This window comes from Talpa occidentalis, unplaced genomic scaffold (assembly GCF_014898055.3).
Source record: "Talpa occidentalis isolate TD23 unplaced genomic scaffold, MPIMG_talOcc4v2.1, whole genome shotgun sequence".
Taxonomy (NCBI): domain Eukaryota; kingdom Metazoa; phylum Chordata; class Mammalia; order Eulipotyphla; family Talpidae; genus Talpa; species Talpa occidentalis.
This window is the reverse complement of record NW_026555331.1, coordinates 148,933,679-148,960,747: the sequence shown is the minus strand read 5'-3', so window position 1 is coordinate 148,960,747 and position 27,069 is coordinate 148,933,679. Positions and strand designations below refer to the sequence as shown.

Here is a 27,069-nt window from a genome sequence, read left to right as displayed (position 1 = left end):
GACTTGAACATTTATGGTTGATTTCTTATTAATATCTGTGAATAGTCTATGTAACTTAAGAACAGTATTTCCATAGGGTACACTTGAATAATTATGAAGATATGGCCACATTACATTTGTAATGAAAATGGTATCACATAAATGAATTAATGTTTCATATCTGCTTTGAAGTAATACTTATCAGAGAGTTTCAAGGAATTACTTTTTCAAACACTTAGTTTATAGAAAGAAAGTATCCTAAGAATGGACCGTGAAGCACATGCACAGCATTTTGAACGTCTGTAAAATATCAGCTAAGTAAGGCACCACTTGGAACAGGGTGTCCTTTTTGGATCTGGAATGAACACATTTGAGACACAGTCCTAGATTTCTGTTTCTATAAATATGATTGCTTTTGGAAGGGTTTAAATAAATTAATATTGAATTGACAATATAATTACTTTTTTTCTGCAACTACAGAATGCATATTATAGTTAGTGTAATGGGCATGTCAGATGTTGATTTTTTGAGCTATTTTAGTGTCTGAAAAAGAAACTGTAATCTTAATTTCCATTGCCATCATTTCATAACACTTAAATATTTTTAAAAATCATAATGAAGATAGATTAAAATTTTTAAATGGTGCAACACAGAAATAGAAACCTTATGATAGCCCAATTAAATTGTCCTTTTCCCAGAGATAATAATAGCTCAGAATCAAAGACTGGAGTGGTTGGGTATGCTCAATTCTGCACCATGCACTCCAGTAACCCAACTAGGGAATTTTATGCTATTTCTCCAACTCTCGTCAATTATATTGACACTCATTCTACACTATTTGAGGCAGGACAGATATTTTCAAAAAGACAACAACTTCTGAGTCTAATAATTATCAAGATTTTATGACAGCCTAGAAGAGTTTCAATAAATAATTTTGTTACAGCTTACCTCTCCACCGTCGCAGTAAAAAATAAAAGATTTTCTTGAAATGGGCAGAGGAATTTCCTTTTTTAGTAATGGGGGTTTCTCTATTATCTCTGCTAGGCATTAATACAGGGCTCTTCTATTGTCTTAGCCATTTCAGAGCCTCATCCAGAGGAAATGTTTGCATTTGAACCTCTCATATTTTCAGATTCCTTCTCAAACAATAGAGTTGGGTTATCCGAACCACCATCATAAACACATTGGAAGTGAAGACAAAAAATGCTGTCAGGAGATCAGATGATCCCTGCCACAGCTCAACAGACAGAAGTTTCCAGATTTGGGGTGGGAGTGGGTTCTGTTCCATCTACCTCTAACATGAACTCCAGTCGGGAGGGACTCAGCACATATCACCCAGGAATTTCGTTCCTCTCCACGAAACCTTGTTGGTTTCTGCTGCCACCATATTTACTTCAAGGACCTATCCTGAGAATGAATGAGCTCAGTGCAACTAAATCTTTAGTGTATAATAAGATGTCAGCACTGCTTATTCCCCCAGAATCTATTTTGACCAATATATATCTCTTCAGAGGTGAGGGACATACTCTAAGATACTGTAGCAGGCATCAGAGGAGAAATCTAGACTGAGGAGCATTTGCTACAATTGCTGATGATTTTGCAACAGATTATGAAGCTCTAAAGTACATTTCTAGGAGTAAGGGTTAAGAACTGCAATTCCCAGAAGGATAATAAAACACACTTAGCTATATTTTTCTAACTCTGTAAGGTGGCAGGACAAAATCCCTGAAACTTCTCTCTGGAGGAGAGGCAAGCTTTTGCCCATATTCCTGGAGGAATATTCTGGGCCAGAGGCAGGTCACAAGTTGGCATTACTCTGTATCCACACAGATTTTCAAATGTCTCAAGGGTAGGGTCATAAACATGAGAGAGAAATCACAAACTAGAGGTGACAAACCTTTGAGATTATTTCAGTGTTGAGTTTATTCTATACTTTAGGCTCCTGAGATTTCAATGAGAAGTTGTGTCAGATGTTTACAATAGGTTCCCATGAAACCTGTTTGAGCAAACCTAAGAAGAAAGACTCCCCCAAACAGGTGCATATTCTCTGAAGTAGGTCTGATCCTTGGAAATGAGGAAAGGTTATAATTTCCATAAAGATTTACTTTATTGTATTTAGATACCATGCCAAATTCTTCCCATGAACTATATCTTCATCTAATCAATTTCATTTTTGTGATATATAGATTCAATGTTAAGTACCTAAGCCAATATTTTTCTCTTTGAGATAAAGGGATCCTTGAGAATTTTTAAAAGTTCCCACAGGTAATTGTACAATAGATTATTTTATAATAATAAACTTTTCACACTTTCTCATTAGGGCCTGATAGCTTTCTGATGGATATGTGCACACTATATTTTAACAGATTGTATGCAGAAACAAATACACAATTCTAGCTATCGTCCAAGACAGTCATTCAAGAATTTTACAAAAATAGTAAACAACAACACTACTGTCTAGTTTTTTTGTTTGTTTGTTTTAGGGTAGTTTTGTAAATACATATTACATATAACATCATTTTGTATTTTAATTTTTGAATGAATAAGAATAATTTTTACTGTTTAAATTTAATTTGTATTTTTCCAGTTTTATTTAGATATTACTGACATACAAATATTGTATTTTTATGTGTACATGATTTCACATATGTATACACCATGAAAATGTACCACAAAGTAACTAACACATCCCTCACTTCACATAGGGAGTGTATATGTGTGTGTGTTAACACTTAAAAGTTACTGTCACAAATTTCCAGTGAATAATACATCATTTTTTAAATAGTATTTTTGTTGCTATGATGCTGGTGTGGTGATGATGTTAATAATCATATATTATAAATGCTAATACATTATTATTAAACATTGTCACTCACCATGCTGTATAATAGTTCTCCAAAACGTAGTCATCTAATAAGTGAAACTTTGTGCCCTTTGACCACCAAATGCCCAGCTCCCCACCCCTCTCTGCTGTCATCCAGACATCAACTCTGCCCCATCACTTTGACTACAAGTTTTCCTGATGTCTAAACAGAAAATTTCTATTTGGTATGATTTGGTAGATTCACTTTTTGGTTCTGAGGACACTTATTAATTTGTATAGAAAATTGGGGGGCATCCCAGACCCTCAACAACTAGGCCTAACTGAACAAAGGTACTTGACAAATGTTCCCCTGACCCACCAACCCTTTCTCCCTCTCCTGGGCTTTCCTGTCCTCAGAGACACAACAGAATTGAAATTGGGCCAGCACGTGAGAGGAAGAGCTTCGCACCTCTCCTTCTAAACCAAATTCTGGAATGATTCAGTTCAGTGAGGGAGGCGTGTCCACCGCCAAGATGGCCCAAAGCAACCTGTTCTGTGCGAAGCCATTAGCTAAGTTGAGAACGCAGAGGGAAAGCTCTCTTCTGTACATCCCAAATGCACTAAAACCCCAAATCCATATTGAAATAGAATATTAGTGATTAATTTCACACAATTTACATCAAGTTAAACATGTTGCTCAGATGGAAGTCCCTAAGAAAGAGAATCCTTTCAAACTAAAGGAAATGCTTTCACCAGCAGGTGTAGAGAAGCCAGTGTTACTGATTTTACCACCAGAAACGTGATGAGAAGGTCACTGTCGTGTCACAAGTCCAGAGGGCTTTGTCCTCCATGAGAGAGAAGCGATTTGGCTCCTTCAAAGTTATCTCACAGCTCTGTAGTCTCCACAATCATTTTAACACAAATTGGCTCAAACACTAAAAACATCAGAAGGAATATTCACCCAAGAGCCTTTACACATGGTTATAATATGCCCAACTTGACATACTGGCCACGATCACAACCAGGTGTTCCTATGAAGTCAGACCAATGTCCCAACATCAAAGTTCTGGGACCATTTCTACATTTTCCAGTCAGATTAATTTATTTTAATAAATCATAACTTGAAATGTGTCTGACAATTGCATATTTAGTTTAAAGATTGGTTTAAAGATTGCCTGCTTTTTTGTCATTCTTGATCAAAGTTTTTCTTTGCAATTATTTCAAAGGGAACTAATAGTTTCTTAATTGTGTATTTCAGCGACGTCACAATTAGTGAGGTAGAAAGCATGTTGCTTAGCAATCTGTTCTCTGTGAAAGTTCTGGTCTTGTGCTCCAGCCTGAGGGATTTCCATCACAAAAGATGGGAATTTGTGTGGTCATCAGCTAAAGCATAGTCTAAATATTTTATTGTGGGAAATACATAAAACATAAAATTTTAACATTTTAAAAAACTTTCTGTGCAGAAAGTCATTCAGATTGTGTGTAACTATCCCCAGATCCATCTCTAGAAGGTGTTCATCCCAGGAAGCTCTGTACCCAAGAAGTGCAACTCTATATTCTTCCTTCTCCCTGCCACCTGTACCCACAATTTTATTTTATGGCAATGAATTGATTAACCTCAGAAACATTTTTATTCTCTTATTCTTGTTATCAGTTTGTCAAGGTTGTTGAATTTTTCAATTCGACAATTTGAATTCTTTTGCTTTTTCCTTTTTTTTCTATTGATTTTCTATTCTTGTTTTTCTCTACTCTTTCATTTTTTTTTAATTTTATTTTTATATTCTGTATACAATTATAACCCCCTTATTTTCACCCCAATCCCTCCTTTCCCTGCCTCCCAACCCCCATAGTGTGTCTCTGGTTCATAGTTGTTTATTGATTTTGATTTTTTCTTTCTTATAGTTATGCTTTTTCCTGGTCCCTTATTTAAGTTTTCTAGATTCCTGCTATGAGTGAGACCATCCGGTATTTTTCTTTCTTTTTCTGGCTTATTTCACTGAGCATGATCCCTTCCAGCGCCATCCATGTTGCTGCAAATGGCATGTGTTTATCTTTTTTGATGGCTGAGTAATATTCCATGGTGTATATGGACCACATCTTCTTGACCCAGTCATTTATTTTTAGGCATTTGGGTTGTTTCCAAAGCTTAGCTATTACTCTTTCATTCTTTCCTTCCTTCCTACTAACTTTGGGTTTGCTTTTTTTTCTGTTTATTTTTTTTTCTAATACATTGCATGTAAAGTGAGATTGTTGATTTGCAATACTTTTTTTTTTTGTCCAGAGTTAGCTGATGTGAGCTTCCCTCTTAATACTGATTTTCCTGCATCCCATTTTTGTTATGCCATGTTTGTTTTAAGTCTGTTACAGATCATCTATTGTTTCTGTTTTTGAAGCTTGGTAATGGATATATTAATTTGGTTATTTTATTTCTCATTTCTAGAATTTATATGATTATTTCAAAGGTTTATTTTTTTTAATCTTTGTGATATTTTCCATTTGCCCATGAATCTTGTTTTTCATTTTTTCAGTTCACTGTCATCTTTTATTAAATTCATTCAGTCGATTATTTTGTATTGTCAGGTAACTCATCACTCTCATCTTCTTTAAGGGTTGTTTCTGCACATTTATTTTGTCCCTTTGATTTGGTCCATCTTTCTTCTTTCTTTGTATGTCTTATGATCTTTTTTTTTAAAAAGATTTATTTATTTATGGATACAAGACCTGGGGTACAGGCCAAAGGTATGGGGAGTGAGAGGATTCACCAGAGACAGAGTGGGGGACAGAACAGACAGAGTGACTAAAACACACTGCTAGGGGAGCAGCGGGTGAGACAGCATAGCTCTGCTGCAACAAAGAGTAGCTCCCTGGCCGGGGATTGAAATGGTGTTGCAGTGGCTGTGGGCAGCCTCATAGGTTGCATCTTAACCCCTTGTGCCACCAGGGAGGCCATGTCTTATGATCTTGAGTTGATATCTGGGTTTTTGCAAAACAACTACCTCTCCCAGTCTGTACCAGCTGATTTCAAAAAGGGGGAGAATTCAACAACCATTCCTGTTAGTCTCGGGATTTCTTAATGATTTCTGAGGATGCAGTGTCTCTGAATGTGGACGTGTGTTTCCTCAGATAAAGGTTGACAGCCTCTTCTCTGTAGCCTGTCAACAATTGCCCTGCCTGTTGTGTTTGTGAGACACTAAAGTCTCTCCATACTTTTAAAACACTCAAAGTGCTTACTTTCCTTTATTCTTGGTTACCTGACTTGGTGTCTACACTGCCTTTCACATCAGCATTATGAGAGGGAAGACAGAAAAATCCTCATGATGGATAACGCCCCAAGAACTAGAATATACACAGGTGGTCCACTCTTCCTATCCCCCCTTGAGTAAGAGCTGGGAGAATTTTCACCTGATTATATAAAGGGGTAAGAAAGAGTATGTAGAAAAAAAAGGTTTTAGTAAGTATGTTGAGAGCACAGGTAAAATGCCTTGAGTTTGTCTACCCACTTATGGTGTCTCTTTGTGGCGTAGAGCTAGTTGGGGATGCTGCAATACGTTTACAAGTCTCTGGTCCTCACGAGGGCACTAGGTACATCTATTTTAGATCAATGAAGGAAGGAGAGCTTGGGCTTCCTATTTTGCCTTTTGCTGATGATATGCTTGAATAATTCTCATCCTCCAGTAAATGACATTTATGGGAAAATTTACTTGAGTTTTATTGCTCTAGCAAACACATCCTTGAGAAAAATCCATGGGAAGGCTATCCTACTCCCTTTATTCATAGTGCCTCTGCTTCTGCACTGCTCTGTTGAAGGCAGCCTTCACTTGGGCATTCCTCAGACTGTAGATGAGGGGGTTCAGCAATGGGTTGAAGAGGGTGTAAAACAGAGAAAGGATTTTCTTCTGCTCGTCTTGGTGGCCATTGTCTGGGACCACGTACACCATGATGCCTATGCCAAAGTAGAACCCAACTACACAGAGGTGGGAGGAACAGGTGGAGAAGGCCTTTCTGCGGCCCTCCTTTGACTTGATCTTCAGGATGGTCAAGACGATGCGCATGTAGGAGACCAGCATCAAGGAAAGGGGCCCCACTATGATAAATGCAGCAGAAGAAAGGACAAAAACTTTGTTGATCCAAGTATCCCCACAGGCCACTTTGAGAACAGCTAGGATTTCACATAGGAAGTTGTTTACTTTCCTGATCCCACAGTAGGGCAATCTCAGAAAGAGAATTAGATTTCCCAAGGCCAGTGAAAACCCACAAGCCCAGGAGGTGATGGCCAGCACCGAGCACAGTCTCCAGCTCATGATGACCGTGTAGAGGAGAGGATGGCAGATGGCCACGTACCTGTCATAGGACATCACCACCAAAATCAGGCACTCTGTGGAAGCAAAGGCCAAATACAAAAGCATTTGCATAGCACATGAGGCTAAGGAGATTGTTTTTTTGTGTTTCACCAGGTTTTCTAGCAGTTTGGGCAAATTGCTGGAGGCATAGGACATGTCAATGATGGCCAGATGAGAGAGGAAGAAGTACATGGGGGTGTGCAGTCTGACATCCAGCCAGATGAGCCCCAAGATCATGCCATTTGCCACCAGGTTGGAGACATACAGCAGGGAGAAGACACAGCAGAGAAGCACTTCCATGTCTGCACTGAGCGGGAATCCCACCAGGATGAGTTCTGGGACCCCTGACTGGTTGTCCCCCATCCTTAATGACAGTTGGTTCTGGACTGAAACATGATAAAAAGGTAGAACTAGAGGTTCAATGAAAATTGAAGTCTCTTGTATGTTGGTTAGAGTAAAGTACAGACATAATGCCAGTTTATCCCTAAAATTTGTACCCTTCTTTTAATGAATAAGGATTTTCACTATCTACTCTTAGAATTCTTATCCAATGAGAAACTGTAAGAACATGATTCTCTACTGTAAATACACTATTTTCTGCTTCTCTGTGCTGCCCCACCACACAATCCATCTTCATGTATTTAGCTCCTCTAGTATGAAATAGTTACTAAGACTTTCTTTTCCCTTTCTATTGATACCACAAAGAGTATGGATAAGTAGTTGTGTGTAATGTCCACCTGTAGCTTTGTCCTTGATTGCTGATGTTTTAGATCAGGTTATAAATATTGGTTCGATTGAATAAAGTATTCTTATGCTGTCATTAATATGCAGATAATGCTTTGTTCCAATATGGTGATACCAGTGTGGATCACTGGGCCAAGGTGATGAGTCTCAGCCTCCTGTGTTATAAAATCATGGATATATGACACTGAGGTAACTGCTTGCTTCTGTGTTAAGGTGGTGTTCTAGGCTCACCCTGTACATTACCCACTTCATGTTGGAATCAGTAATTTCTAGAAATGATCAGGTTACTTTTTAGTAGACTCATATTTTCAATGATTTATGTCATTGATTTTTTATAGCTGATATTTTCCCATGACAGTGAAATTTCTAATATCCTTTAATTTGGAGAGCATGTAACTTGGGGCAGTGCGTAAATTGTTAAGGCAATGATGGATTCTTAAACTTATTTGTATAATCCTACTAATCTTTATAGTAGATATAGTCTTACAGAGCCGATTTTATTTACTGAGTTAATATTAGTATCTTAGAAAATGAGATCAATAATAAGTGGGAGTTTATTTTAGGAAGAAAGATATTTATAATGCTAGAATCTTCTTTTTTAATTGTTTTCTGTTTTTTCTATATATTTATAAATCACTAGTACTAGGCAAATTTAGACTCACAGATTAAATTTCAACTGCCAGGCTCATTGCAAGAATAAAGAATAAGCTCATGTAGGCTTTGAAATCAATTTCCAGGGATCTGGAAAAATGAAAATGAAATGTTGGCAAAAAAAATGAAATGAAAAAAATGAAATGTTGGCAAAAGATAATCATTATCAATAATTTGCACATACAGTGTTCTATTATTTACCATACATTTATTTTTATGTAGAAACAATTTTAAATAATAGAATATTGATGTTTCTTTCATTTAGAATTATATCACATATGTTTTATATAATGTATCTCCAAAATTTTTCATAAACACATAATATTATATTGAATATTTTAATTGATTAAATATATTATCTTTTAGCTAGCTTCTGGACAATGTAATGCCGCATTGATACATTTAAACATATGCTTTTACATATATTTTGTTTTATTCTTATGATTATTTCATGGACATGGAAATTCTCAGTTAAATCTGTGTATCCATCTATCCAGCCAGCCATCCATCTACCTATTTATCATCTATAACATCATTATCATTACCATCTTTTTATTGATCTAGAAATGAAATTTAAAAATATAGAAACACATGGGGGAAAGAATCTGCATTTTCACAACCACAAGAGTAATCTCAAGTTCTCCTTCCCTGTGAACTTGTCCTCTTAACCTTCAGGTTCTATGCTACTGCTGCTAAGGTTTTAATACAATTTAGTTGATCCTGAGGTTCAATGAAATTCTTTGGGTTGGTACTTATTTCATAGTAATTACTGAGAAAGAACAAGAACACCTATGGTAAATGAGACTTCATAAAACTTAAGAATAATCTGACTACACCATATGCAGTTTCTTGTTACTGGTTTAAATCCGTCCTTTAGTACAACTCTTACTCCCGTGAGCTATTTACCGTCTGATCTAAGGGGGCTGACTAAGCTTCAGGGCATATTAGCCTAGGTTTCCACTATCCAGTGTCCGAATAACTCCATGGGGAAGTAGTTTTCATCCAAACACTCACTATCCTGGATTTCCTTTCTAGACATCTTTTCACATATTAAGACTAACATACACAAATATCTCACTAAGCTAAATGTCTGGTTTTCTTGTAAATTCCAGTTTGTCATCCAAGAGCTACTCCTGTTTCCTAGGTGAACAACAATCTGCATGACCTAAGTTCTACACACCCATGACACAGACATGCCTTTCCTCCTTCAGGCATCACAAGCTGAAGACTACTTTAATATATTCAACAAAACAGTTCAGAAATAAATTATTACACATCTGATTTTTTTTACTCATAATCAAAACATATTTTCTATAAAGCTTACACATTCCCAGATAATATAAGACAAATATCTAAGATCTATGATGGATATGGTTTCAATTCATACTATTTTACTTGCTTTTCAGCTCAAAAGAGATGTCAGTAATGGAATTTTTCTGGTAATTACTAGCAGTAGTTACCACTTCCGTGCAGATTCACTAGTTATGGCTTCAGGTACAGCCAACTATGGTCACAAAATATGATTTGCTATAAGACATTGTGTGTGTGTGTGTGTGTGTGTGTGTGTGTGTGTGTGAGAAAGAGAGAGAAAGAAAGAGAGACAGAGAGAGAGAGAGAGAGAGAGAGAACATTCACTTAACATATACTGGAGCATATTCCTACAATTGTTCTTTGTGTTCTCAGTTACTGTTGTTAATCTATTACTGGGCCTTCATCACAGGTGTGTGTGCAGGAAACACTGCACACTTCAGGTCAGCACTACCATGGTTTTAGGCATCACTGGGCATTTGGATCACATCCCTGGTGAGTGGCAGGAGACTCCTGCTGCAGGTCCCCGTGGAGACCGTCGGGTGTAGGTGAGCATGAATTCTGAACAGGCATTGACCAAACTGGAAAATGCACAAGGGTCCTTCAAAACACCAGTGTGGTCACTACCTCACTGTGTGAGCTGAAGGGGGACTAGACAGCAGGGAGCCTGAGGGGTCCTTCCCGGGGGTGTTTTGTGAGCCCACAACCTGTGACTGAGGAAAGGAATGTGGGCGTCTGCTTGTTCCTGTCTAGAACCATTGAAAGTTTAGATACAAGCAACTTACATATAATGCCTTTGTTTTTTTGTAAAATGCACAATTTATTTTGGTTGGTAGACATCTAAAAAGCTCTACATACTTAAGGAATGTGGAGTTAAGTACACACCTGCGTAACATCGCCATAATCTATGCCATAAATGTCACCACCATCTCGACAAACACACACCAACAACATGATCTTTTCTACTAGCAAATTAGAGTAGATGAATATGAGGAGGGCTTTGAGGCACCATTTAATACATACTTTAAGCCATTATTACAAAACATTTACATTCTCACTCTGAAGATCTATGTTATCCCAAGATAAAATCAGAGACAAAGTGGGGCTGAAGCCAATTGTCATTGGTGTGAGCTGACGTGACTCCTTTCAGCAGACATATAAGTGTCGTGAGGGATGCTGTCACAGCCATGTCTATAAGCTTAGAATGTGAGTCTAGATGAGGCAGGCTTCCAACCCCGCTAGTGAAATGTTAAGCAGGAACATATGATTTCACATGCACACACGTCAGGTCACATGTGGGCATTAATGGCAAACTGTCCACACAGATCTGCAAATATCTCAAGGGTTATAACTTGAAAGAGATACCCCAAGTCACATGAAACAAACTATAAATTATCCAGTCTCTCTCGGTAAACAGCCAAATCACCTTCTTTCTTTAGCAAGACAAAAATTCTATTTTACCAGAGAAATTTCATTTGGACAGCTTTAGTTGAGATCTTATTAATATCTGTGAATAGTCTATGTAACTTAAGAGTGGTATTTGTATAGGGTACACTTGAATAATTATGAAGACATGGCCACATTACATTTGTAATGAAAATGGTATCACATAAATAAATTAATGTTTCATATCTGCTTTGAAGTAATAGTCATCAGAAAGTTCCAAGGAATTACTTCATCAAACACTTAGTTTATAGAAAGAAAGTATCCTAAGAATGGACCTTGAAGCACATGCACAGCATTTTGAATGTCTGTAAAATATCAGCTAAGTAAGGCACCACTTGGAAGGCGGTGTCCCTTTTGGATCTTGGGATGAACACATTTGACACACAGTCCTAGATTCCTGTTTCTAGAAATATGATTGCTTTTGGAAGGGTTTAAATAAATTAATATTGAATTGACAATATAATTACTTTTTTTCTGCAACTACAGAATGCAATTGAGTTAGTGTAATGGGCATGTCAGATGTTGATTTTCTGAGCTATTTTAGTGTCTGAAAAAGAAAATGTAATCTTAATTTCCATTGCCATCATTTCATAGCACTTAAATATTTTTAAAAACCGTAATAAAGATAGATTAAAATTTTTAAGTGGTGCAGCACAGAAATAGAAGCCTTATGATAGCCCAATTAAATTGTCCTTTTCCCAGAGATAATAATAGCTCAGAATCAAAGACTGGAGTGGTTGGGTATGCTCAATTCTGCACCATGCACTCCAGTAACCAAACTAGGGAATTTTATGTTACTTCTCCAATTCTCATCAATTATATTGACACTCATTCTACACTATTTGAGGCAGGACAGATATTTTCAAAAATACAATAACTTCTGAGTCTAATAATAATCAAGATTTTATGACAGCCTAGAAGAGTTTCAATAAATACTTTTGTTACAAACTTACCTCTTCCAGGTCTCAGTAAAGAAAAAAAAAAGATTTTCTTAAAATGGGTAGAAGAATTTCCTTTTTTTCAGTAATGGGGGTTTCTCTATTATCTCTGCTAGGCAATAATACAGGGCTCTTCTATTGTCTTAGCCATTTTAGAGCTTTATCCAGAGAAAATGTTTGCATTTGAACCTCCCACATTTCCAGATTCCTTCTCAAACAATGGAGTTGGGTTCTCTGAACCACCATCATAAACACTTTAGAAGTGAAGACAAAAAATGCTGTCAGGAGATCAGATGATCCCTGCCACAGCTCAACAGACAGAAGTTTCCAGATTTGGGGTGGGAGTGGAATCTGGGGATCTGTTCCATCTACCTCTAACATGAACTTCAGTCGGGAGGGACTCAGCACATATCACCCAGGAATTTCATTCCTCTCCACGAAGCCTTGTTGGTTTCTGCTGCCACCATATTTACTTCAAGGACCTATCCTGAGAATGAGCTCAGTGCAAATAAATCTTTAGTGTATAATAAGATGTCAGCACTGCTTATTCCCCCAGAATCTATTTTGACCAATATATGTCTCTTCAGAGGTGAGGGACGTACTCTAAGATACTGCAGCAGGCATCAGAGGAGAAATCTAGACTGAGGAGTATTTGCTGCAATTGCTGATGGTTTTGCAAGAGATTGTGAAGCTCTAAAGTACATTTCTAGGAGTAAGGGTTAAGAACTGCAATTCCCAGAAGGATAATAAAACACACTTAGCTATATTTTTCTAGCTCTCTGTAAGGTGGGAGGACAAGAGTCCCTGAAACTTCTCTCTGGAGGAGAGGCAAGCTTTTGTCCATATTCCTGGAGGAATATTCTGGGACAGAGGCAGGTCACAAGTTGGCATTACTCTGTATCCACACAGATTTTCAAATGTCTCAAGGGTAGGGTCATAAACATGAGAGAGAAATCACAAACTAGAGGTGACAAATCTTTGAGATTATTTCAGTGTTGAGTTATTTCTATACGTTAGGCTCATTTCTATAAGAAGCTGTGGCTCTTAGATGTTTAGAGAAGGTTCCCATGAAACCTGTTTGAACAAACTTAAGAAGAAAGACTCCCCCAAACAGGTGCATATTCCTGAAGAGGGTCTGATCCATGCAAATGAGGAAAGGTTATAATTTCCATAAAGATTTACTTGAGCCTCATTGTGTTTAGATACCATGCCAAATTCTTCCCATGAACTATATCTTCATCTAATCAATTTCATTTTTGTGATACATAGATTCAATGTTAAGTACCTAAGCCAATATTTTTCTCTTTGTGATAAAGGGATCCTTGAGATTTTTTAAAAGTTCCCATATTGTACAATAGATTGTTTTATAATAATAAACTTTTCACACTTTCTCATTACGGTCTGATAGCTTTCTGATAGATAAGTGCACACTGTATTTTAACAATTGTATGCAGAAACAAATACACAATTCTAGCTATCTTCCAAGACAGTCATTCAAGAATTTTACAAAACATAGTAAACAATGCTGCTGTTTAGTTTTTTTGGTTGTTTTAGGGTAGTTTTGTAAACATATATTATATATAATATCATTGTATATTTTTATATTTGAGTGAATAAAAATAATCTTTACTGTTCAAATTTAATTTGTTTTTTTTCCAGCTTTATTTGGATATTACTGACATAGACCAATATTGTATTTTTATATATACAACATGATTTCACATATGTATACACCATGAAAATGTACCACAATCACAATCAAAGTCACTAACACATCCATCACTTCACATAGTGTGTGTGTGTGTGTGTGTGTGTGTGTGTGTGTGTGGAGGGGGGAGTAATATTTAAAAGTTACTGTCACAAATTTCCAGTGAATAATACATCACTTTTTAAAAAGTATTTTTGTTGCTATGATGCTGGTATGGTGATGATGTTTATAATCATATATTATAAATGCTAATACATTATTATTAAACAATGTCACTCACCATACTGTATATTAGTTCTCCAAAACTCAGTCATCTAATAAGTGAAACTTTGTGCCCTTTGACCACCAAATGCCCAGCTCCCCACCCCTCTCTGCTGTCATCCAGACATCGACTCTGCCCCATCAATTTGACTGCATGTTTTCCTGATATCTAAACAGAAAATTTCTATTTGGTATGATTTGGTAGATTTACTTTTTTGGTTCTGAGGACCAAATTTGTATAGAATTTGTATAGAAATTTTGTACAGAAAAGTTTGTATAGAAAAATTGGGGGGCATCCCAGCCTTGATAGTTTATACCTTAATTCAGTTGTTGTATTTCTCAGTTCTAGAATTTATAGGATTATTTCAAAGGTTTATATTTTATCTTTGTGATATTTTCTGTTTGTCCATGAATCATGCTTCTCATTTTTTCAGTTCTGTCATCTTTTATTAAATTCATTCAGTTGATTATTTCATATTATTTATCAGGTAACTCATCACTTTGATCTTTAAGGGTTGTTTCTGGGCATTTATTTTGTTCCTTGATTGGTCCATATTTCTTATTTCTTTGTATGCCTTATGATCTTCAGTTGAGATCTGAGTTTTTGGAAAACAGCTACCTCTCCCAGTCCATACCAGCTGATTTCAAACAGGGGAATAATTCAACAACCATTCCTGTTAGTCCTGGGATTTCTTAATGATTTCTGAGGATGCAGTGCCTCTGAATGTGGACGTGTGTTTCCTCAGATAAAGGTTGACAGTCTCTTCTCTGTAACCTGTCTCTCCATACTTCTAAAATGCTCAAGTGCTCACTTTCCTTTATTCTCGATTACCTGACCTGGTGTCTACACTGCCTTTCACATCAGCATTATGAGAGGGAAGACAGAAAAATCCTCATGATGGACATCGCCCCAAGAGCTGGAATATACACAGGTGGTCCACTCATCCTTTTCCCACATGAGGAAGAGCTGGGAGAATTTTCATCTGATATTGCAACAGGGTAAGAAAAAGTATGTAGAAAAAAAAGGTTTTAGTAAGTATGTCAAGAGCACAGGTAAAATGCCTTGAGTTTGTCTACACACTTCTGGTGTCTCTTCGTGGTGTAGAGCTAGTTGGGGATGCTGCAATATGTTAACAAGCCTGGTCCTCACGAGGGCACTGGGCACATCTATTTTGGATGCATGAAAGAATAAGAGCTTGGGCTTCCTATTTTGCCATTTTGCTGATGATATTCTTGGATAAATCTCATCCTCCTATAAATGACATTTATGGGAAAATTTACTTGAGTTTTATTGCTCTAGCAAACACATCCTTGAGAAAAATCCACTGGAAGGCTATTCTACTCCCTTTATTCATAGTGCCTCTGCTTCTGCACTGCTCTGTTGAAGGCAGCCTTCACTTGAGCATTCCTCAGACTGTAGGTGAGGGGGTTCAGCAATGGGTTGAAGAGGGTGTAAAACAGGGAAAGGATTTTTTTCTGCTCGTCTTGGTGACCATTGTCTGGGATCACATAAAACATCATGGCAATGCCAAAGTAGAACCCAACCACACAGAGATGGGAGGAGCAGGTGGAGAAGGCCTTTCTGCGGCCCTCCTTTGACTTGATGTTCATGATGGCCAAGAGGATGCGCATGTAGGAGACCAGCATCAAGGAAAGGGGCCCCACTAAGATAAACACTGCAGCTGCAAAGAGGAAACTTTTGTTTATCCAAGTATCCCCACAGGCCACTTTGAGCAGAGCTAGGAGTTCACAAAAGAATTGGTTAACCTCCTGGAGTCCACAGTAGGGAACCCTCAGAAAAAGAATTAGATTTCCTAAGGCCAGCAAAATGCCACAAGTCCAGGAGGTGATGGCCAGCACCGAGCACAGTCTCCAGCTCATGATGACCGTGTAGTGGAGAGGATGGCAGATGGCCACGTACCTGTCATAGGACATCACCACCAAAATCAGGCACTCTGTTGCAGCAAAAGTCAAATACAAAAACATCTGCATAGTGCATGTGACAAAGGAGATGGTCTTTCTGTGTTTCACCAGGTTTTCTAGCAGTTTGGGCAAATTGCTGGAAGCATAGGACATGTCAAGGACGGCCAGATGAGAGAGGAAGAAGTACATGGGGGTGTGCAGTCTGACATCCAGCCAGATGAGCCCCAAGATCATGCCATTTGCTAGCAGGTTGGAGACATACAGCAGGGAGAAGACACAGCAGAGAAGCACTTCCATGTCTGCACTGAGCGGGAATCCCACCAGGATGAGTTCTGGGACCCCTGACTGGTTGTCCCCCATCCTTAATGATGTTTGGTCCAGGACTGAAACATGATGAAATAACCAGAGCTGGAGGGTAATGAAACCTGGAGTTATTTTCCTTACATTGAACTCAGAGAAAGCTTGTATGTTCATCTCTATTTGAGCAATTTTCCTGGTGTTTTCCTTTTAAATTTTATTAAAAATTAAACTTTCATATATTATCAAGAATCATAAACAATGCCACTATATATTTCACCAAATTGATTTTTTTTTTAATAGAGGCATGTTCCATTTATTTATTTGTCTGCTTGTTTTGTTTATACATGCACTGGGTACAGTCAGAAGCACGGGAGGGTGAGAGAATTCACCAGAGCCAGAGCGGGGAGCAGAGCAGGCAGGAGGACCGAAGTACACTGCTGAGGGGAGCAGCAGGCGGCAGGAGAGGTCTGCGCACCATGTGGGACCCTCCTCCGGTGGCCGGGGAGCAGCCGGGGATCGAACCGGCGCCGCAGAGGCCGCGGGCAGCCTCGCAACCCAGCGCTCAACCGCTGCGCCACCGGGGAGGCCCCACCAAATTGATTTTTTAATCTTTGTTTCATCATCTCTATTTCTTTTTGTATACACATATAAATTTTTTTTAAAGATTTATTTATTTATTATACAAGCACTGGGTACAGTCAGAAGCGCGGGAGGATGAGAGAATCCACCAGTCAGAGCAGAGAGCAGAACAGGCAGACTGACGAAGTACACTGCTCAGGGGAGCAGCGGGCAGCAGGAGAGGTCTGTGCGCCATGTGGGACCCTCACCCGGTGGCCAGGTTCGAACTGGTGCTGCAGAGGCTGAGGGCAGCTTCGCAACCCAGCGCTCAACCACTGGCGCCACAGGGGAGGCCCTACATATAAATTTTTGAAGCCCCTAAGTATTTGGTGAAGTGTTTGGTTATTCCTAAACCTTTTATAACATTTTTTCAACAAGCATATTTATAATCTAGTCTTAGAATTATTAACATATCGGGAACTGTAACACTAACATTATTCTCTATTGTAATGCATCGTTTTCTATTTCTCTGGTCCATGATGCAATCCAATGTCATATATAAAAACATGATATTTATAGATTGAAATAGTTACTAGATTGAAGTGGTTACTAGTCTTTTTCCACCTTCATATTGATATTATGGCAAGGACAGACCAGTTGGTTCATGTAATGTCCATCTAGTTGCTTTTCCCACTGATTCCCCATGCTTTAGTCAGGTTTCAATTTTTTTGGTTGTACTAAAAACAGCGTTTCTGTGCTGTTATTAATATGCAGATAATGTTTGTTCAGTATTGGGGATACTAATGTGGATCACTGGGCTTAGGTGGTGTCTTCCTACCAGGTGTCATAAAATTACGAATATATAACTTCTAGGTACTTGTTAATTCTTATGTCATTATTCTAGGCTCACCTTGTACATACCCACTTCAGCTGGGAATTGGTTATTTCCATAAAAGTCAGGTTATTTTAGTAAAAAGTCATATTTTCAAAGCAATATCTGAATTTATTGGATTTTTAATAACCAATATTTTCCCTATGATTGTCAAATTTCTAATATCCTCCTTTGATTGGTAGAACATATAATTTTGGAAAGTACAGAGAATGTTATGGGAATGAGGAATTCTTAAGTTTACTAGTTTTAATCCTACCACATCTTTAGTACTCCTTTACATCTTTACTGAGATCTATGATGTATATAGTTTTGTTTCATTCTTTTTGACTTTCTTTCATGCTTAAAATAGAAATTAGCCATAAAAATACTGTGGAATTGGGGCATCCCTGGTGGTGCAGGCGGTTGAGCACAGTGCTGTGAAGCTGTCCGTAGCCTCTGCAGCGCCGGTTTGATCCCAGCCGGTCGTGGAGCAACCCACATGGCACAGCAGACCTCTCCTGTCACACCCGCTGCTCCCCTCAACAGTGTATTTCAGTAGATCTGCCTGTTCTACTCCCCACTCTGTCTCTGGTGAATCCTCTCACCCTCCCACACCTCTGGCCTGTACCCTGGTTCTTGTATAAATAAATAAATCTTTTAAAAAAAGAGAGATTAAAGATTTAATTAAAAAATACTGTGGAATTATGGGCAGCTGGCCCTCCTTATGTAAAGATTCATGGTTTGTGGTTTCATATACAGTCAACTCTGGTCAGAAAATATAATTTTCTAGAAGACACTGTGTGTGTGTATGTGTGTGTGTGTAAGAAAGAGAGAAAATTCACTTAACACTTACTAGAGCATATTCCTACAATTGTTCTTTGTGTTCTTAGTTCTGTTGTTAATCTATTACTGGGCATTCATGACAGGTGTGTGTGCAGGAAACACTGCATGCTTCGGGTCAGCACTACCATGGTTTTAGGCATCACTGGGCACTTGGATCACATCCCTGGTGAGTGGCAAGAGACTCCCTACTACAGGTCCCCATGGAGACTGTTGGGAGTAGGTGAGCATGAATTCTGAACAGGCATTGACCGAAATGGGAAATGCACAAGGGTCCTTTAAAACACCAGTGTGCTCACACAGGGCAGTCACTACCTCACTGTGTGAGCTGAAGGGGGACTAGACAGCAGGGAGCCTGAGGGGTCCTTCCTGGGGGTGTTTTGTGAGCCCACAACCTGTGACTGTGGAAAGGAAGGTGGGCGTCTGCTTGTTCCTGTCTAGAACCATTAAAAGTTTAGGTACAAGCAACTTACATATAATGCCTTTGTTTTTTTGTAAAATATATGATTTATTTTGGCTGGTTGACATCTAAAAAGCTCTACATACTTAAGGAATGTGGAGTTAAGTACACACCTGAGCAACCATCATCATCTATGGCATAAACATCTCCACAAATTTCCTACCAACACCATAATATTTTCTACTATAGGGACTTACAGTAGATGAATATGAGGAGAGCTTTCAGCATCCAATTAAATTCATATCATAAACCACAATAACTGAAAAGTTTGCATTCTCACTATAAAGACCTGTGTAATGCCAAGATAAACTCAGAGATGGGGTGGGGGGCGAAGCCAATTGTCATTTGTGTGAGCTGACGTGACTCCTTTCAGCAGACATAGAAGTCTTGTGAGGATGCTGACACAGCCATGTCTATGCAGCCTAGAATGTGGGTCTAGATGAGGCAGACTCCCAACCCACTTGTGAAATGTTAAGCAGGAACATACGATTTCACACGTCAGGTCATATGCCAGCATTATGACAATCTGTCCACACAGATCGTCAAATATCTCAAGGATTATAAATTGGAAAGAGATACCCCAAGTCACATGAACCAAACTATAAATTATTCTAGTTTTTGGCCTCAGATTGCTCTACAGTCCCTTTCCATGAACATCCATCATCACCTTCTTACGGAGCAAGATAAAAAATCTACTTTACTAATTTCACAATTGGACTTGAACATTTATGGTTGATTCCTGATTAATATCTATAAATTTAAGATTAATCCTATTTAAGATCATTGTTTCTATAGGGTACACTTGAATAAATATGAAGATATGGCCACATTATATCTGTAGTGGGAATGGTATCACATAAATGACTTAAAACCTGCTTTGAAGTGATACTTATAAGAATGTTTCAGGGAATCAGTTTACTGAAAAGTTAGTTTATGGAAAAGAAAGTATCCTAAGTAAGAGCCTTGAAGCACGTGCTCAGCATTTTGAATGTTTGCAAAGTTATCAGGCTAAGAAAGGCAGGGCTTGGAGATGTGTATCCCTTCAGGAACTTTGGAATGAACACATTTGAGAGACAGTCCCTGACTCCCGTTTCTATACATATTATTGCTTCTGGAAAGTTATATGAGTGCAGTGGTAGTTATTCAGTTTTGCTACAACTACAGAAACGGTATGATATTGTGTGAAATGGGTATGGTTGTGTGTATTTTTTAAGTTAGTCATTTCAGTGTCTGAATAATAAACTCTGTAATCTTCATTTCCATTATGATCATTTTCATTTCATTGAAATATTTTAAAAAATAATTTAAAGAGGTAGATTAAGTCTATTAGAGAATACAGCATGGATAGAAGAATACTTTATGACAGCCTCAATAAAATTTCCATTTTCTAGTTAGAAACAATAAAATAATAGTTCAGAAAATACAAGTTTCAATGTGAGTATGTGTAACTCTCCATTTCTCAGGATGGTAATGAAACGAGGGAGCTAGATGTGATTTCTCCAGCTGCAGAGAGCAGAATTGGCACTCATCCTACCTTATTTTTACTAGGACAGATATTTGTACAAGCACAACAAATTCTGATCTAAAAATTATCAAGATTGAAGGACACCTTGAAAAGCTTCAATAAGAAACAATTATGTGACAAACTTACCTCTGCAGTGTTTCACCAGGGAAAAGACTATTGTAACTGGTACTAGAATTTTCTTTTCCAGTAACAGAGGTTACTCGACCCTCTCTTTTAGGCAATATAAAGTCTTTCTTTTCTTTTGACCATATCGGAAGCTTATTTAGAAAAAATGCCAGAGTCCTTCTCAAACCCAACGCAGTTGGGTGTCTGCACCACCTCCACTCAGCCACACTGGGGAGTGATGACAAGAATGGCAAAGACAGCAGAAGCTCCACCACATCTCAACAGCTAGAGTGTTCTAGAGCTGGAGCATGGATAGGAACTGGGTGTCCACCCCATTTATCTTCAATCACACTTGATTCAGGGGGGACTCATGATATTTCACCCAGGAATGCCATTCCTCTCCACAAAGCCATGCTGGTTTCTGCTGCAGCCCTGTGTTACCTCAGCTACCTGTGCTGAAATTCACCTCCGCACCAGCAAATCTCGTTATATAAACAGCATTGGCTGTTCCTCAAGAAACTATTTTGAAGGAGATAAGAGTCTTCAGAGGTGAGGGACATACTCTAAGATACCGTGGCAGGCGTCAGAAGAGAAATCTAGACTGAGGCGCATTTGCTACAATTGATGATATTTTTGCAACAATTATGAAGTTCTAAAGTACATTTCTAGGAGTAAGGGTTAAGAACTGCAATTCCCAAAAGGATAATAAGACACACTTAGCTATATTTTTCTAACTCTCTGTAAGGTGGCAGGACAATATCCCTGAAACTTCTCTCTGGAGGAGAGGAAAGCTTTTGCCCATATTCCTGGAGGAATATTCTGGGCCAGAGGCAGGTCACAAGTTGGCATTACTCTGTATCCACACAGATTTTCAAATGTCTCAAGGGTAAGCATCATAAATATGAGAGAGAAGTCACAAACTAGAGGTAACAAACCTTTGAGATTATTTCAGTGTTAAGTTTATTCTATACTTCAGTCGCCTCAAATTTCTATGAGAAGATGTGGCTGTTAGAGGTTTAGAGAAGGTTCGCATGAAGCCTGTTTGAGCAAACCTAATAAGGAAGAGACTCCCCAAAATAGGTGCATATTCTCTGAAGTAGGGTCTGATAGATGCACATGAGGAAAGGTTATAGTGTACATATCAGCTACCACTGACTTCTCATTATGTCTAGACAACATTCAAATACTGCATATGCCTTAATGAAATCACTGTTGACTTAGTGATATGAGATTTAAATAAACTAAGTAGAAATTTCTTTCTTGATAAAGGAGACTATGAGAATTTTTGAAAATTTCTGTTATCTAATCTGTTCAAAATTAGATTTATCAACAACTAAAATATTGTAAGTTTTTCACCCCTATTTTCTCACTAGGAGTTGGTGCAGTTTTTCAAAAGTTACAATATACATACTTTATATTTTAACAGTTGTATGCAGAAGCAAATAAAAAAATTCTACTTATTTTCAAAGACAGACATTCAAGCATTTTGCTAAACTAGAATGCAGTGCTACTATTTCACTTTTTGCTTTAGGGCAGTTATTTAAAATATCTTTTACATGTGTTATCAGATAATGGGACTTTTATTTTTGAATGAAGTAATAATTTTTTAAAGTTCTATTCTAATTTCCTTTCTCCAGTTTTATTTAGGTATTATTGATATATATATATATATATATATTATACTTATATGTAAAACATAATGATTTCATTGTGAAGTACCGGTCAGGGGGACTAACTTATCAATCATTTCACTTAAACATTGTTTGTGTGTGTGCCTAGTAATGCTTACAATCTACTCTCACAAATTTTAAGTGTATAATACATCACTTTTTAAAAGTATTTTTGTTGAGGTGATGCTTGATGCTGATGATATTAATAATCATATATTCTAAATGTTAATACACCGTGCTGTATACACCATGCTGTATATTAGTTCTCCAAAACTTAGTCATCTAATAAGTGAAATTTTGGGCCCTTTGACCACCAAATGCCCAGCTCCCCACCCCTCTCTGCTGTCATCCAGACATCGACTCTGCTCCATCAATTTGACTGCAAGCTTTCCTGATGTCTAAACAGAAAATTTCTATTTGGTATGATTTGGTAGAGTCACTTTTTTGGTTCTGAGGTCCAAATTTGTATAGAAATTTTGTATAGAAAAATTTGTATAGAAAAATTGGGGGGCATCCCAGACCCTCAACAACTAGACCTAACTGAATAAATATACTTGACAAATGCTCCCCTGACCCACCAACTCTCTCTCCCTCTCCTGGGCTTCCCTGTCTCCGGAGACACAACAGAATTGAAATTGGGCCAGCACGTGAGAGGAAGAGCTTCGCACCTCTCCTTCTAAACCAAATTCTGGAATGATTCAGTTCAATGAGGGAGGCGTGTCCACCGCCAAGATGGCCCAAAGCAGCATGTTCTGTGCGAAGCCATTAGCCAAGTTGAGGACGCAGAGGGAAAGCTCTCTTCTGTACATCCCAATGCACTAAAATCATAATCCATTTATTAAAATAGAACATTAATGACTTATTTCACACAATTTACATCAAGTTAAATGTGTTACTCAGATGGAAGTCCATAAGAAAGAGAATCCTTTCAAACTAAAGGAAATGCTTTCACCAGCAGGTGTAGAGAAGCCAGCATTACTGATTTTACCACCAGAAGCGTGATGAGAAGGTCACTGTCGTGTCACAAGTCCAGAGGGCTTTGTCCTCCATGAGAGAGAGTGATGTTGGCTCCTTCAAAGTTGTCTCACAGCTCTGTAGTCTCCACAATCTTTTTAACATAGATTGACTCAAACACTAAAAATACTGGAGGAATATTTACCAACAGTCTTTACATATTGGTTAGAATATGACCAAGTTCATCACATAGGCAATGACGTAACCCAGGAATAAGTGTCAAGTCTGATCGATGCCCCAAATCTTAGGTTCTGGGACCCTTCGACATTTTCCAATGAGGTTCATTTTCTATTTCCTATCATAACTTGAAATATGTCTGAGAATTGTTTTTATGGTCACAGGTAGATTGAATAAGTCCACTCCTTATTGTCATTTGCAATTATTTCAAAGAGAATTTTAGAGTTTCTTAATCAAGTGTTTCAGTATCCTCACAATTAGTGCAGTAGAAGCACAATGCATAACAATATTTACACTATGAAAATTCTGTTCTTGTGCTCCAGCTTGAGTGACTTTTCATTATGCTTTTCATCAGAATAAGAAAACAGAATTTTTGTAGTCACCAGCTAAAGCATTTCCTAAATATATTTTTGTGCAAACACATATAACAAAATTTTATTTTTTTTATTTTTTGTAATTTTTTTTTTGCATAGAAGTGCTGGGGTGTGGTCCAGAAGTGTGTATGTGTGGGGGTGTGAGGGGATTCACAATAGACAGAGTGGGGAGCAGAGCAGGTAGATCTACTGAGATACACTGCCAAGGGGAGCAGCAGGCGAGACAGAAGTGGTCAGCTGCGCCATGTTGTTTAGCTCCCTGGCCAGGGATCAAACTCAGGCCATAGTGATAATAGTGAGACTTAACCCATAGGCCACCAGGGAGGTCCACATAACCATATTTTAAGTTTTTAAAGTATGGTGGCATTGCATCATTCCAATATGTACAACCATCACCACTATCCGTCTCAGAACGCTTTCATCCCAGAGGCTCTGTACCCTTTAAACGATAACTCACCATCCCTCCCTCAACCAGCCAATTTCTAGCAACCAAATTACTCTTCACGGCTGGGAATGTGATCATCACAGGGATCATTTTTTTTTCTTAGTCTAGCCTTGTGTTTGCCAATATTGTTCAATTTTTCAGAAAATCAACAGTTACCTATTTTCATAATGCATTTCTATTTGTTTTCTCTCTACTCTTAACATTTATTCTTTCTTTCCTTCTCTGAATTGGGGTTTGGTTTTTCTGCTTTTCCTAGGACATTAAGTGTAAAGTGAGGTTGTTGATTTGCATCTTTCTTCTTTTGTTGGTAAGAGTTGCTGCTGTAAATTTCCCTCAGTACTGATTTTCTTACACCCCATTTCTTTGGCTACACATAGTTTCTAGTTTCCCTTTGTGCCCCTATGGTGAATATTTTAATTCAGTTGTTCTATTTCTCAGCTCCAGACTTTGTCAGGTTATTTTTAAAAGTTTTTGAAAGCATTCTTATGATATTTTCCTTTTGTCCATGAATCATTTTCCTTAATTTTTTTTCAGTTCTCAGTCATCTCATATTGAATTCATTGAGATGATTATTTCATATTCTTTGCCAGGTAATTCATCACTCTGCTCTTTAAGCCTGTTTCTGGGCATTTACTTTGTTCCTTTGATTTGGTCCATCTTTCATATTTCTTTGTGTGTCTTATGATCTTGAGTTGAGATTTTGGTTGTTAGGAAAACAGCTACTTCTCCAGTCTATACCTACTGATTTGAAAAAGGGAGAGAATTCAGCAACCATTTTGTCAGTTCTGGGATTTCTTAACACTGCCTTCTGAGAATGGAGCATCTCATTTTCTCAGCTAATTAGGTTTGAATGCCATTACTTTGAAGCCTTCACCCCACTCTGCCTGTTGCTTTTGTGAGATACTAAAGTCTCTCTATACTTTCATAAAGCTGGCATGCTCACGTGTCTTTGAATTTAGTGACTTGGTGACACTGCTTTTCACATCAGCATTATGAGAGAGGGAAGACAGAAAACATCCAGAGGACAGACATCACCCCAAGAGCCGGAACACACACAAGTCATTCACTCTTCCTTTTGCCACTTGAGGGAGAGCTAAGAGGATTTTCCTCTGATTGTGCAGTAGGGCCAGGTAAGGTATGTAAAGAGCACAGGTAAAATGCCATGAGTTTGTCTATCCAATGACTGTGTCTCTTTGTGCCTTACTCTTGGTCTGGGTGCTGCAATTCTGAGCCACTTTATGGTATTCTCACAAGGGCAATTTATTATATAAATAGTTCAGCTCCAAGAAGGAATGAGAGCTCGGGATTCTTATTTTGCCATTTTGCTGATGATATTCTTGGATAATTCCCATTCTTTATAATGACTTTTATGGGCTGAATTTATGGGAGTGTAATTGCTGTAGCAAACACATGCTTGAGAAAAATTCAGGGAGGGAAAATTCCACCCTCATTTATTCATAGTGTCTCTGCTTCTGCACCGCTCTATTGAAGGCAGCTTTCACTTGAGCATTCCTCAGACTGTAGATGAGGGGGTTCAGCAATGGGTTGAAGAGGGTGTAAAACAGGGAAAGGACTTTCTTCTGCTCATCTTGGTGGCCATTGTCTGGGACCAAGTACATTGTCATGGCAATGCCAAAGTACAACCCAACCACACAGAGGTGGGACGAGCAGGTGGAGAAGGCCTTTCTGCGGCCCTCCTTTGACTTGATCTTCAGGATGGCCAAGACGATGCGCATGTAGGAGAACAGCATCAAGGAAAGGGGCCCCACTAAGATAAATGCACCAGAAGAAAGGATCAAAACTTTGTTAATCCAAGTGTCCCCACAGGCCACTTTGAGGAGAGCTAGGAGTTCACAAAAGAAGTGGTTCACCTCCTGGGACCCACAGTAGGGAAATCTTAGAAAGAGAATTAGATGTAGTAAGGCCACAGAAAAGCCACATGGCCAACAAGTGATGGCCAGCACCGAGCACAGTTTCCAGTTCATGATGACCGTGTAGTGGAGAGGATGGCAGATGGCCACGTACCTGTCATAGGACATCACCACCAAAATCAGGCACTCTGTGGAAGCAAAAGCCAAATACAAATACATCTGCATAGCGCATGTGGCAAAGGAGATCGTTTTTTTGTGTTTCACCAGGTTTTCCAGAAATTTGGGCAAACTGCCAGAAGAATAGGACATGTCAATGACAGCCAGATGAGAAAGGAAGAAGTACATGGGAGTGTGGAGTCTGACGTCCAGCCAGATGAGCCCCAAGATCATGCCATTTGCCAGCAGGTTGGAGGCATACAGTAGGGAGAAGACACAGAAGAGAAGCACTTCCATGTCTGCACTGAGCTGGAATCCCACCAGGATGAGTTCTGGGACCCCTGACTGGTTGTCCCCCATCCTTAACAGCAGTAGCTCCAGAAGTGAAATGTGATAGAAAGGCCAGATCTGGAGGGCAATGAAAACTGGTTATTTGTCTTTAAATTAGCTCAGAGGAAGCATACGTGTTTATCCCTACCTGACTGCAACTTTGATAGTGTTTCTTTGATTGCTTTTAATTTTTATGATGAGGTAATTAAACTTTCAGATAAATATCAGAATTATAGAGAATACTATATAGGTATTTTACCACCTTCTTTATT

General features: G+C 38.4%; 4 protein-coding genes across 4 annotated transcripts in view; all 4 read right to left on the bottom strand.

The window, feature by feature from the left end:
- The window catches only part of LOC119248122 (olfactory receptor 2A1/2A42), a 68,632-nt gene that overhangs the window by 28,207 nt on the left and 13,356 nt on the right, over positions 1 to 27,069 (bottom strand). The gene's annotated exons all lie outside the window — the stretch shown is intronic.
- Positions 6,550 to 7,485, bottom strand: LOC119251369 (olfactory receptor 2A5-like). The gene has a single exon (XM_037518685.1). It carries the CDS (start codon positions 7,483 to 7,485, stop codon positions 6,550 to 6,552), a length of 936 nt encoding a protein of 311 aa, XP_037374582.1.
- LOC119251358 (olfactory receptor 2A5-like) lies at positions 15,526 to 16,461 on the bottom strand. Its single transcript, XM_037518675.1, has 2 exons — positions 16,210 to 16,461; positions 15,526 to 16,164 (listed from the first exon to the last, which is right to left on the bottom strand). Exons 1-2 carry the CDS (start codon positions 16,459 to 16,461, stop codon positions 15,526 to 15,528), a joined length of 891 nt encoding a protein of 296 aa, XP_037374572.1.
- Positions 25,892 to 26,886, bottom strand: LOC119251348 (olfactory receptor 2A5-like). The gene is made up of 2 exons (XM_037518668.2): positions 26,576 to 26,886; positions 25,892 to 26,530 (listed from the first exon to the last, which is right to left on the bottom strand). The coding sequence occupies exons 1-2, from the start codon at positions 26,825 to 26,827 to the stop codon at positions 25,892 to 25,894; spliced, it is 891 nt and encodes a 296-aa protein (XP_037374565.1). The 5' UTR covers positions 26,828 to 26,886.